General features: G+C 39.0%; 1 protein-coding gene across 2 annotated transcripts in view; it reads right to left on the reverse strand.

Annotated features, from left to right (window-relative positions):
- Positions 1-14603, reverse strand: part of GAS2L3 (growth arrest specific 2 like 3) — a 37213-nt gene that overhangs the window by 18856 nt on the left and 3754 nt on the right. Inside the window, exon 2 of one of the 2 annotated variants that reach the window (XM_061125546.1) lies at positions 4671-4718. In XM_061125546.1, the coding sequence (XP_060981529.1) occupies positions 4671-4694 (24 nt within the window). In that variant the 5' untranslated portion in view covers positions 4695-4718. The remainder of the gene's footprint in view (positions 1-4670; positions 4719-14603) is intronic. The other variant, XM_061125547.1, reaches the window with a different exon arrangement.

Raw genomic sequence — 14603 nt, forward strand, 5'->3', positions numbered from 1 at the left:
TCCACAGAAATACTTATTACAAAGAAAGAAAGAGTAATTTCACAGTTGAGAAACTTATCAGACAGCAACTTAACTGAGTGGCACAAGTGAATATGATCAATAATGGGACAAATCAAAATCATATGCCACTTAATGGGATGTAGTGAGATGAAACAACATCCCTCTGATATTCCTGCCAAGATGCATAACCTCAATCTAATCATGAGAATATCAGGTAAATCTAAATTGAGGGACATTCCACAAAACAATTGGTTTATAATATTCAAAAGTGTCAAGGTCATTAAAGAAAGTGAAGACTGAGATACTGCTCTGGACTGATAGAGAATAAGGGACACGACAACTAAACGCAACATGTGGTTCTGAACTGGACACTGTTGGGGCAACTGGCAATATGTCTGAGTATCAGGCGGCAGTACTGCACCGACATCAACACCCTGACTGATGGCTTACGGTGGTTTCAGAGCAGCAAGTCCTTGCACGTGAGAAGTACATGACTGAAGTTTGGAAATAAGGGGGCACAAGATCTGCAACCTGTTTTCAAACGGTTCAGCAAACAAATACTTCTGTTCTACACTTAACAATTAGTTGTAGGTTTGTGATTGCTTTTAAGTGAAAAAATTTTTAAGTTTTCTTAAAAAGAGGCATAAAGATAGGTAATATCAAGTGAATCTAGTTCTTTCTTGATTTTTAAAAGCAGATAATTTCCTCCCTAAAATATATTAAACTCACTGAAGTTTATTTGAGGCAAGTCTTAACTATATCAAATTAAAAGCCATATCAACACCATTGTTAGTCCAGACAAACTTGGAGGAAAATAAAGAGCCCCATCGGGATGGGGAACACATGTAAATCCATGGCTGATTCATGTCAATGTATGGCAAAAACCACTACAATATTGTAAAGTAATTAGCTTCCAACTAATAAAAATAAATGGAAAAAATAAAAAATAAAAAAAAAAACATAAAAAATAAATTAAAAAAATAAAAATAAAAAGACATGCATACAATGCAAAAATAAAGAAAAGAAAGAGCAGATTTCAATCTCCTGTGGTAAGAAATAAACACATTTTTTAAAAATCCCAAAGCAAAGAAAGACAAGGAATATATACCACCAGAGGCAAGCAGGAGTAGCAAAACTTAAAAGTACCCAAAGACAAAGAGAAACAAAATTATTTGAGCGGCAGTGGTTCAGGAACTGAGGATAGAGACTGGAGAATGAAGTCTTAAATACATGAGGATCCTATAAAGTTTTAGGAAAAAGATTTTATTTCTCCAAATTCTCTTAGAATTATTTCAAAGGGAGTATAGCAGCAATTTAATATCTAAATCTTCCCTTCATAAGCACATCTTGTTTCTGTTTATAATCTCAGGACTCAGTATAAGACCTAGCACATGATATGCAACCAAAAATATTAGCTGAAAAATTGAGGAATAGATACTAGCAAACGACTTTTTGCACCATCAAAATCAAGATGCATCTTACAATCAATGGTATTTTATAGTCAATACAATGTTATTTGTCGTTTAACTGAGCTGACAAAAGTCAGAGAAGATATGAATGTTTGTCAAGGAAAAATGTGTATTAGCTAGGAAGGTGGTCTCAAAACAATTGTGTGCGAAAATGGAGAAGTTGAAACTAACAATTCTAAATTTCTTGCCATATTAGGGAGAAGAGTACTTGGATATTCCTATTATTGCAAACAGAAAACTATAAAAACCTGGGATGATAAAAGGGAATGAATTTGAGTTAGTTGAGTCAGTCAGTGAGGTGGGTAAACCTAGAGCCTCTTACACAGATGAAGTAAGTCAGAGAAAAACAAGTATCATATATCAATGCATACACATGGAATCTAGGAAAAACAGACAGTACTGATGAACCTAGTAGAGAACGGACTTGCGGACACAGCCAGAGGAGGTGAGGGTGGGACGAGCTGAGAAAGTAGCACGGACATATGTAGGCCATCGTGTGTGAAACAGATGGTGGGAAGTTGCTACATGACACAGGGAGGCCAGCCTCTGCTCTGTGATGACCTAGGGGGTGGGACTGGTGGGGAGGGGAGGGAGACTGCAGAGGGCATCTATATAATTATGACTGATTCACACTGTTGTATAGCAAAAACCAACACAACATTGTAAAGCAATTAGCACATTAATGTTGTTAAAAGTTAGATGTTAATAACAAAGTCTGCATGTATAAAGATTGTTCTCAGTCATGCTGAAAACTGTCATATTGCAAAGATTCCTAACAACAGGCAGTCTACAGAAGAACTTGAATCAGTACACAACTTACTGATTTAACCTAACTGACATTTAGGCAAAAATTTAGGCCTATGTACAAGTAGTTCTTTCCTCAGAGAGAGTTCATAGTTTCTGTCAGGTTTTCAAAAGGGACTAGAACCCAAAAGAGATTAGGAGCTACAGTTCACTCATTTTTAGACTGTAAGTTTACTTACTAATCAGAACCATGGACATAAAAAGGGGCAAGGAAGACCTTCATGAATTAAGTGAATAAGAAACAAATTGAAAACAGCTGTCTACTGGGTGCCTCCTCTCTGAAGGCATTTAGGAATAATGAAGTCTAATTAGCAAAGAGGTGAAAATCCTAGGAAGTTCTCACATTTACCAGGGAAAGAAGCAAAAACTTCTATGAGGGATGTCAAAAGTACTCTTGAAAAAGAATCACTAGAGGTGGATCTGTGTAATCTAGAAAGGTTCATGGAACTATAAGAAAACTCTGTGAAAAAAAAAATTTCATCAAGAAAGTATTAATAGCCAGTAGGATGGAAATGAGAAAAATATGGTCAAGGTGCAATGATAAAAAGCACTCAATAAGGAAGAAAACATAATCAACATGAAATTGATGACACAAAGACCTGGATAAAAAGAGAGAGATGTACATACTCAGATAAAAATGGTTTTTAGAAATAACAAGTTCTGGGCATACTCAACGTGGATTAGAGAGGACCCAAATAGGTAAAATAAGACCTTCTGAGAGACTGCCATGAACTGCCAAGTTCCAAAGTGAAGTGTAAGTTGCTCATTCGTGTCTGACTCTGTGACCCCATGGACTGTACATTCCATGGAATTGTCCAGGCCAGAATATTGGAGTGGGTAGCCCTTCCCTTCTCCAGGAGATCTTCCCAACCCAAGAATCTCCCACACTGCAGACAGATTCTTTAGCAGCTGAGCCACAAGGGAAGCCCAGAAGGAAAACATGATGAGAGTGTTTCCTAGCAAAACTGCACAGCTCAGAAGCAGAGAAAGCAGCGTCGCAGCCAGAGCTGCTCTTAACCATGTGATAAACTATCTTCTCTAGGCTGTCACCCACTGTTATCTTGATGTCTTCTTTCTTAATAAAAAAGAAAAAGACTCTCATGACACAGGTATAATCTCCAGTTTTACAGCTGGGTAATTTTGTTGTACCAGTGATACAACCAAACTTCCTAAGTGCCTGCTATGTAACACATTCCAGGACACATCTTGCTCATGTTATTTCACTGACTCCTCACAACTACCTAAAAAATAAGTGTTATCATCCTCACCTTAGAGGCAAGGAAGCGGGAACTCAGAGAGGTAAAATAACTTGCCAGGACCTCACAGAGTGGCAGAACTAAAATCAGACATGAAATCTGATTGACTCTACAATTCCCACTTTTCAAGGCAAACTTTATTATCAGTTTCTTGCATCTTTCTAAGTAGACCTTCCAGGCAGTTTTTAAGTTAAAATTCAGTCATGTTCTATGTATATCAAAAGAAAGAAAACTTTAAAGGATATAAGTACTAACTCTGGTGTTGGAGAAGACTCTTGAGAGTCCCTTGGACTGCAAGGAGATCCAACCAGTCCGTCCTAAAGGAGATCAGTCCTGGGTGTTCACTGGAAGGACTGATGCTGAAGCTGAAACTCCAGTACTTTGGTCACCTCATGTGAAGAGTTGACTCATTGGAAAAGACCCTGATGCTGGGAGGGATTGGGGGCAGGAGGAGAAGAGGACGACAGAGGATGAGATGGCTGGATGGCATCACCGACTCGATGGACATGAGTCTGAGTAAACTCCGGGAGTTGGTGATGGACAGGGAGGCCTGGCGTGCTGCAATTCATGGGGTCGCAAAGAGTCAGACACGACTGAGCGACTGAACTGAACTGAACTGAACTAACTCTGGAAATCATTCAAATTCAAATATAAGATTATTCTGGTTTGTCTCATTATTTCCATCTTGCTTCTCCTCACCAAAAAACTAACCAAAAAAGTCCACACTTTAAATTTTCAGTTTTAATACCATGTTATTTACAGGCATTAAAGGACACATGTACAATTATCTAAAATTAAAATTTTTCATTTGTTTTCATTGAAAGCTCTTTTAACTACAAACACATCCTAAATTCTAATGAGAAGAAAATCACAAAATACTCTAATTCTTTTCCTGGGGTAAAATAATTAAGATGAACTCACCAATCCTAAGGTATTTTTGATTCTTACAAATATGCAGTAAAATGAATGCTTAAAGTCTTTTTAGAACTAGAAAGTAAAAATAGAGTATTTCTGTTATTAAATTTGATGCTTAAAAAATCAGTACAATAAAAAAAATTTGTGATAACTCTCCTAACTATTGTAATCTTGTTACATTGATCTCATTAATTTAAATGCATATTTCCCCAAGAAAATCACTTACTTGAATTGCAGGCAGCATGGTCATATATCCTGAAATGACACTGCTGTTCTGAAAATAAAACAAAACGTTAATATTCACACAAAAGGTAGCTTTTCCATTCCCCCAAACCCTCAACTTATAAGGAATCTGCTTTAGTCTATTTGACGGAAAACCTAATAATTGTTCTTCTATTTGGAGTTATTTGATGATAGGAGAATTCAATCATACTCCTAGCTTCTTTATAAAAGTACTCCTCATTTGAAAGAGGAAAATCTGAAACACTTTAATATGTAGTTTCTGGCATTAATATCAAAGAAACTCTTGAAGCATTTGACTAGCAAAATAAAATTAACAATAAAACTTAGTTTTATATGAAAAATGCCCCAGAATTTCTCCCTGTGAAGACATTGTAAGTATAATGTAATACAAACATCACAACAGCTGATACTGAAAGTATCTTTCATCTGATCTTTACAAAAAGATCATATAAGTTCATCTAAACTTCGCATAAATTCACAAGCTAAACCATAAGCCTCTTCTACCAGACAATAAGGTAAAAAAGAAAAAATATCAATTTTAACTATGAAACAATACTCAATGCCTTGCTATGATAATTTTTCATGTTATTTTCTCCACAAGGTGTTAAAGTCAAAAACCCAAAAGGAACAGGAATTCAAACTCTAAAGTACTATTCTTGAAACCTACAAGAAAAAAAATACAACTTTAATTAAGTTAGATTAATACAATTCTTTAATATATTTTCAGAGGAAAAAAAAGAGTTTGAAAACATTCAGAATAATATAGACTATATAAAACCTAGAATTTTTAGATTGCTGAGAGCAGCGTAATACACTGGTCTATTTTTTAATTGTAAACCGCCATTAAAACATTCTAAGAAAAAACAGAAAATGGCTTATAAGGCTATAATGCTATCCATTTCCCAGGAAAAGTGACTTTCTTCCCTAAGTCATACCAAACATACCTCAGGCACGGTAACCACTACACATTCCACTTTCCTCTCAGGAATACTTCTGGTACCAAGGCTGAAATGGAGCTAAACCTAACTGAAAAGTCTGCTGTTACATATCACATTGGCTTTGTAAGAAGGCAAAGAACAGCAGAATGTTCTTGATATCATTTTTCCTTCTCTCTACCCTAGCAAAAGGCCAAAGTACAATTGAGCATTACTAATGAGCTTGTTATGCTTCCCACGAGCTAATTCAGTGGGGAATACATTTTCCTTTAGCATAAATAATCCTTTGTCCCTAACAAAGATCCACAGTAAGAAGCTTCCGAGACCATTTTTTAAAAATGCAGCAGAGAAGCTGCTCCCATTAAAATAAGGAGTCCCACATAATCAGACAAGAGCTTGAACAGTTGGAACTGCCAACCCCAAACAAAAGAAGGCTTAAATTATAAGGCGTGTGCAAATCAAGAACAGTGACACAGTCACAAAGAAGCTATCACAAGAATGTTTAGCAGTTGCACTTTTTATGGAAAATTCAGCAAAATTAGTTTTATGAAAGAAATGAAGAATTTGTACACAATCTTCAGTCACTGAACTTTAGCAGAGTCTATTTAAATATAATATATATACACATACATATATATATTTTCCACATCATTCTTATCTCATAGAACTACTTTAAAGATGACAAGAGGATAACCATCTTGATTACCTTTTAAAAGTAGTTACTTAATAAATGTTACAGATAAGTTATAACATATCTTCATATGTGGAAAAGTATCATGTACACAAATATATGCTCTTACTGGAAAACTTTTATTAGTTGATGAGACTCTATCAGTAATTCATCAATTAACTCCAGAGTATTCCCTGTGTTTCAGATGCTAAGAGCCAGTGATCGATATTTTCGAGCCATTCAATATTCTCTTCATAAGCCATTTTTGTCTCAAGCATATAATCCCAAAAGCAGCTTCTTGTCTACTGTTAGCCCAGTACCTAACCTGCATCGCAACTGCAATTCTTGCTTCTTACTCAGCTTATTACCTACTTTCCTCTTATCTATCTTTCCCTAAAAGTCTCAGTGTCTGCAATTTTTTTTCCACATAAACTAATTACACTGAATCAGCAACTCTTATTTTGGAGCTGCATCTTAATTAGCAACTTACTGGCCTTTTTGGTTTCTGGGTTTTTTTTGTCTGTCTTTTTTGGAGAAGACTACTTTAATTCTGTGCCATCTTGAGGAAGTCTTTTCCCTTATATCTGGAGGTGGGGGGGGCGGGGGGTGGTGGCGGTCGGAAACTCTCATGTGACCAAGGCCAGACTATTTGCTAATGGGAACCTTCAAAAAGACAAACCACAAGTGAGGAATACCAGGCTCAATTTTTTAAATCTGGAGAAAATGTTAGAAGCACATAATTAGCTCATCTACCTGAAACTTGAACAGAACTTGGGCCTAGTCCACTTCGCCCAAGGCGTTGCTAAAGAGTTGGACATGACTTACTGACTGAAGAACAACACTCAGAAATAGTTTCAGCCGTGAGATCCTTAAGATTATTTATGGTAAGGCTCTTTATATCAATTTGACTTCAGATCATGATGGGAATAAAAAAAAAAAAAAAAGCCAGCCTGTGGAGCGGCTCCTTTTTTCCACAGCTGTAGGCTCTGAAACTGAGTACATATATTCCTCACTCACATTATATTAATAAAATACGGTGGGGAGAGCACAAGTGGCATGGCTCTGTCCTGGAACAAATCAGGGGCCGATTTGTAAAATAATGGCCAAAAAGCAAAGAAATAAAGTAAGATTCCTCAGAAAAATAACATTAACTGCCACTGCGACACAGCGGTAGCACCCAGCTGACAGATGAGTGCCAAGACACATAAGCTGCCGGGACACGATAAGTGCCCAGGCTGGCACAGCGGTCACTGCTGAGGAGGGAAGGAAGGGGAGCTCAGGATGCACAGAGGCACCTGTGCCAACAGGATTCTCATTCAAGAGAAGCGGTGAGAACACAAGTGTTCTCACATTACTCTGTGCTCCCTGCTGTGTGTCAAACACATCTCATCATTTTTAACGCTTCATTTAGAGAAATCGTTGAAAAAGATATCCTGATTTGTTCAGGGGAATAAAAAAAAAAAAAAACCTATTTTCTCAGTTTTAAAATTCTGAGTTAAATATTTCTTAGCTGCCTAGAAGAGAAAATAGAAATGCTGCATTCATACCATCCCCTTCATGGATCACAGCCTTGCCATGGTGAAGGGGCTTGCGTAACTCAACCAAACTATGAGCCATGCTGTGCAAGGCCACCCAAGACAGACGGGTCATAGTGCAGAGTTCTGACAAATCGTGGTACTCTGAAGGAGGAAATGGAAACCCACTTCAGTATTCTTGCCGTGAGAACCTCACAAACAGTATAAAAAGACAAAAAGATACCACACCAGAAGATGAAGCCTCCAGGTTGGAAGGTGTCCAATATACTACTGGGGAAGACCAGGGGGCAATTACTAATAGCTCCAGAAAGAATGAAGTGGTTGGGCCAAAGTGGAAACAATGTGGAAACAGTTTATATGCATTACATGCTCAGTGGCTATGCCTGGTGGTGAAAGTAAAGTCTGACATTGTAAAGAAAAATATGGCGCAGGAACGTGGACAATCAGGTCCATGAACCAAGGTAAACTGGATGTGGTCAAATATGAGATGGCAAGACTAAACATTTACATCTCAGAAATCAGTGAACTAACATAGACAGGAACGGGCAAATTTAACTCAGATGACCATTATATCTACTATTGTGGGCGAGAATCCCTTAGAAGAAATGGAGTAGCCTTCATAGTCAATAAAAGAGTCCAAAATGCAGTACTTGGGTGCAACCTCAAAAATAACAGAATGATCTCAGTTCATTTTCAAGGCAAACCATTCAACATCATAGTAATCCAAGTCTACACTTCAACCACTGATGCTGAAGAAGCTAAAGTTGATTGGTTCTATGAAGACTATAAAACCTTCTAGAAATAACACCAAAAAAAAGATGCCCTTTTCATCATAGAGGATTGGAATGCAAAAGTAGGAAATCAAGAGGTACACAGAATAACAGGCAAATTTTGGTTTTCTAGAGTACAGAATGAAGCAAGACAAAGGCTAACAGTTTTGCCAAGAGAACACACTGGTCATAGCAAACAGCCTCTTCCAACAACACAAGAGAAGACTCTACACATGGACATCACCAGATGGTCAACACTACCAAAATCAGATTGATTTTATTTTTTGCAGCTGAGGATGGAGAAGTTCTATACAGTCAGCCAAAAAAAAAAAAAAGACCTGGAGTGGACTGTGGCTCAGAACATGAGCTTCTTATTGCAAAATTCAGGCTTAAACTGAACAAAGTAGGGAAAACCACTAGATCATTCAGGTATGACTTAAATTAAATCCCTAATGATTACACAGGGAAAGTGATAAATAGATTCAAGGGATTATATCTGGTAGACAGAGTGCCTGAAGACCTATGGATAGGGGTTCATTACATTGTACAGAAAGCGGTGACCAAAACCATCCCCAAGAAAAAGAAATGCAAGGAGGCAAAGTGGTTGTCTGAGGAGGCTTTATAAATAGCTGAGGAAAGAAGAGAAACTAAAGGCAAGGGGAAAAGGGAACGATAAAATCCAGCTGAAGGCAAATTTCTAGAGAACAGCAAGGAAACATTTAAAAAAAAAAAAAAAAAAGCCTATATAAATCAACAATGAAAAGAAATAGAGGAAAGGGCAGAAACAGTAAGGATCTAACAGAAGCAGAAGAGATTAAGAAGAGGTGGCAAGAATACACAGAAGAACTATACAAAAAAGATCTTAATGCCCAAATAACCACGATGGTGTGGTCACTCACCTAGAGCCAGACATCCTGGAATGTGAAGTCAAGTGGGCCTTAGGAAGCATTACTATGAACAAAGTTAGTGGAGGTGACAATCCAGCTGAGCTATTTCAAATCCTACAAGATAATGCTGTTAAAGAGCTATATTCAATATGCCAGCAAAATTTTGAAAACAGCAGTGGCCATAGGATTGGAAAAGGTCAGTTTTCATTCCAATCCCAAAGAAGGACAATGCCAAAGAATGTTCCAACTATAATTGTGCTCATTTCACATGCTAGCAAGGTTATGCTCAAAATCCCTCAAGCTAGAGGCTTCAGCACTATATGAACTGAGAACTTGGGTTCCAAAGGCAGAGGAACCAGAGATCAAATTGCCAACACTTTTCTGAATCATGGGAAAAGCAAAAGAATTCCAGAAAAACATCTATTTCTGCTTCATTAACTACACTAAAGCCTTTGACTGTGCACGACAAGAGATGGGAGTACCACACTACCTTACCTGTCTCCTGAGAAACCTGTATGTGGGTCAAGAAGCAACAGTTAAAATTGGACATGGAACAACTGACTAGCTCAAAATTGGGATAGGAGTACAACAATGCTGTATATTGTCACCCTGCTTATTTAATCTATATGCAGAGTACATCATGTGAAATGCCAGCCTGGATAAACCACAAGCTGGAATCAAGATTGCTGGGTGGAATATCAACAACCTCAGATACACAGATGATACTTCTCTAACAGCAGAAAGTGAGGAGGAACTAAAGAACCTCTTGATGAGCGTAAAGGAGGAGAGTGAAAAAGCTGACTTGAAACAACACTAAAAAAACTAAGGTCATGGCATCTGGTTGCATTGCTTCATGGCAAATAGGGGGAAAAGTGGAAACAGTGACAGATTTTATTTTCTTGGGCTCCAAAATCACTGTAGATGGAGACTGCAGCCATGAAATTAAAAGACACTTGCTCCTTGGAAGGAAAACTATGACAAACCTAGACAGCATATTAAAAAACAGAGACATCACTTTGCTGATAAAGGTCCATATAGTCAAAGTTACACAGTTTTTCCAGTAGTCATGTATGGATGTGAGAGCTGGACCAAGAAGAAGACTGAACGCCGAAGAATTGATGATTTCTAATTGTGGCACTGGAGAAGATTTTGAGAGTCCCTTGGACTGCAAAATCAAACCTGTCAATCCTAAAGGAAATTAACCCTGAATATTCATTGGAAGGACTAATGCTGAAGCTGAAGCTCCAATACTTTGACCACCTGATGCGAAGAGTGAACACATTGGAAAAGACCCTGATCCTGTGGAAGACTGAAGGCAAAAGGAGAAGGGATCCTTTTGGAGAAGGCAGAGGATGAGATGGTTAGATAGCACCACTAACTCAATGAACATGAATCTAAGCAAACTCCAAGACAGCAGAAGACAGCGGAGCCTTGCGTTCTGCAGTCCACGGGGTCGCACTGAGTTAGACGGGACTTGGCGACTGAACAACAAATCCATATAAAACAGATTTCATGTTTTTTAATGTATAAAATAAGTCACCATAAAGGCACCACTGGGGTAGTAGAAAGTAGCAGACCTATCTGGTTTGCATTTCAGATGATCTTGGTATAGTTAGTTAGCTTCCCTGGGGCTCAGACAGTAAAGCATCTGCCTGCAATGCGGGAGACCTGGGTTCAATCCCTGGGTTGGGAAGATCCCCTGGAGAAGGAAACGGTAACCCACTCCAGTACTCCTGCCTGGAAAATCCCATGGACAGAGGAGCCTGGTAGGCTACCGTCCATGGGGTCACAAAGAGTTGGACACGACTGAGTGACTTCACTTTCTTTTTCACTTTGGGATAGTTAACTTCTCTGAATCCATGTTCTCATTTGTAAATGGGATACCACCACCTCCTTTGTCATGTAAAGGATACCACCACCTCCCTGCCTCATGTAAAGATTAAATGAGGTGATACAAATAAAGTAGCTGACACATACCTAGCACTTAACAAGTGAGTTGTTGTGATGATACCATGATGAAACATAATTATAGTGCACTTAACATAATTCATCAAATTAAAAAGAGATAAAAAAACTAATACTGAGAAATCATTAAATGTAATTTGGAAAGCTTCTTTTTTCTAACATAAAAAATTTACAACATACTGTAATATGGTTATAAATGAATGACTCTTTGTGACCCCATGGACTATATAGTCTATGGAATTCTCCAGGCCAGAATACTGGAGTGGGTAGCCTTTCCCTTCTCCGGGGGATTGTCCCAACCCAGGGATCGAACCCAGGTCTCCCTCATTACAAGCAGATTCTTTACCAGCTGAGCCACAAGGGAAGCCCATAAATGAACATTAAAAACTGTAAAATACCAACCACCTAATTGGAGTATACTCCAAAGCGGGTTTGTGACATACAAGTCCATTGCTAGAAGTCTTCCAGCACGTCACACAGAGGCTCTTTGCTGCACTCAAGCTGTCTCCTCAGCATCCTCTCTGCCAGTCCTGCTCAGTTCTGTGGCTCTATCACTGTTCATCCAAGCAGTGTCCATTCCTTCATTCATCCGACAAGTATTTCTTCACAGCCTTTATTAAACTAGGCACCCCAGGCAAGAGACGCATGATGAGCATGGCAGATGTGATGCTCTCAAGGAGCCACTACATTCGTTTGTGTACGTTAGTGAATACACAGAGAATATACACTGTTAAATCATGGTAACTGCTTTGGAGGAAAGACCAGAGAGAGAACAGCAGGGGCCTACTTTAAAGACTTAGACTGAGTGATATACGAATGGTTTTGCCATAGGAAAAACATGAACTTGAAGAATGGTGGGAATCAGCCAGGGAGAGAGAAGAGGAAGAGTTCTATGCATAGAGAATACTTTTTACAAAGACTCTGAACAGAGAGCATCTGGTGCATTCTGAGGACCGGAAGAAGCCAGTATGACTGACGCGTGGAGCGTGTGTGCCTTAGGATAGGGCTGCAAAGTTAGGCAGTAGCCCCACCGCACAAAGCCAAGTTGAGGAAATTAGATTTTATTCTAAGTACAGTAGGAAGCCATGGAAGAGTTTCAACCAAAGGAAAGACAATGCAATTCATGGTTTTAACAGATCTCCTGTGGCAGGGCGGGAGACATGGGAGAACAATAGTGAGGGGTTTAACAGAGAAAAGGGGGAAGGAAACAGAAGGACAGGTGGGTAGAGAGGTGGGAAAGAATCAGAGTCTACAGTGAGAGGAGGAGGAGCAGGGAGGAGTGGAAACAGGGAGAGCAAAGGAAAGTGAGCACGTAGGAGACGAGATGGAGAGCAGCCTGGAGGGGAAGAGGAGTGGGCCCACTGCAGCAGTTCAGCGACAAGTGATGGTGACCGAGCAGGGATGCTGACACTGTCTCAACCAGAGACAAGTGGATGCATCTGACGCCTATTTTGGAGTTAAGAATCAAGACTTGATAATGGTTAGAGATGGCAGGTGAAGGCGAAGGATGTCAGGGCAGAGTGAACTGTCAGGAACTACTCCAGGTTTTCTGGTTTAAGCCACTAAGCAAATAGATGATGACAGTGTTTAGTGAAATGAGGATGATGGGCATCTGAACAGACTGAAGCAGGGAAGCCAGCAGAGATGGCAAAGGTGCTGTGTTTTGGTCACGTTTAATTTGAGAAGCCTTTAAAGACATTCAAGCCAAAATGTCATTTTGGCAGTTGGAAATCTAGACCTAAGAAGAAAGTTTGGGAGGAGACAGAAATTGTCAGCAATCCTTGGGAGATAAAGCCGCTAGAAAGAATGACACCTTCCTGGAGAAAGAAATGGAGAAAGCAGTGATTAGGGTCTAGAACAAGTCCTGAGAAAATCCAATATTTAGACAGGAGAGAAAGAGTTAACAAGAGGGACAGCGTCCTCATCTAGATTATTCCAGGTTTACAACTCTTCTGATTTACCTTCTCCCAGGAGCCCTTCCTGATTGGCCTAAATTAATTCTGCTTATATCTGTAGCTCTTGAATTCACCTAGCATTTCTCCCAATTCCTTATTTATACAGTGCTTTATACTATTTCTTCATTATTTCTGTACGTTGCTTGACCAAGTTGTGACCCTATGGACTGAATTCTGTCCATGGAATTCTGCAGGCAAGAACTGGAGTTGGTAGCCACTTCCTTCTCCAGGGGATCTCCCAGAGCCCTGGGGATTGAACCTGGGTCTCCTGCACTGTAGGCAGATTTTCTGCCATGTGAGCCACCAGGGAAGCAAGTCTGTTACAAGATTGCTATTGGGAGTAGTGTGAGAGAGGTACTCAAGCTGAAAGTCTAGGGAAACACTTGCAGTAGAAGATGGATGTGTGAACATCTCTAGGAAAAATCAGATAGGTAAAATGTGGTACAGTCTTGGAAGCTGACACATAGCAAACAAGTATCTAACAGGAAACTCTGGGGAGTATTATTTATTATTTTTCATTTTTATTATGGGACCTGAATTGATAAATAATCTTGCCTCCCATCACACATGTCCAAGGTGAAATATGTGAAGTAGTTACTAGTCAACGTACCAGCAGGTCAAGTGAGCTACCTGATATAAAATCACTGGGGGAAAAAAAAAAAAAAAAGACTAAACCTGGTGTACATTTAGCAGAGGATCCAAATGAACAAGACAGAAGAGCTGTACCAACAGGCAAGGACTCCAGGGTCAATATACTTCTCAGGAATTCATACGGCTGTCCTACTGGGTAAGTACATTTTTATTACATCTTTTAAATAAACTCCATTTGCAGTAGACAGGATAATGAGCCCCAAAGATGTCTATGTAATAACCCCCAAACCTGTGAATATACTGTTTTCATGACAGTATATTTCATGACAGCAAAATGGACCCTGCTGATTGAGTAAATCAAGGGCCTAAGAAAATGGGAGGTTATCCGGTGAGCCCACTATAATAACAAAAATTCTTATCAGTGGGAGGCAGAAAGGTCAGAGCCAGAGAAGGGGATGTGAGAAGAGAGGTGGAGAGAGATGGTCGCACTGCTGGCTCTGACAGGAAGGAGCCAAGAAGTGTTTAAAGAAAAACAACAACTTAAAATCAGTTTGCCTTTATATATGATATGATAGATATATGTATATATATATATATATTATGTATAG

This window comes from Dama dama, chromosome 22, assembly GCF_033118175.1.
Source record: "Dama dama isolate Ldn47 chromosome 22, ASM3311817v1, whole genome shotgun sequence".
NCBI lineage: Eukaryota > Metazoa > Chordata > Mammalia > Artiodactyla > Cervidae > Dama > Dama dama.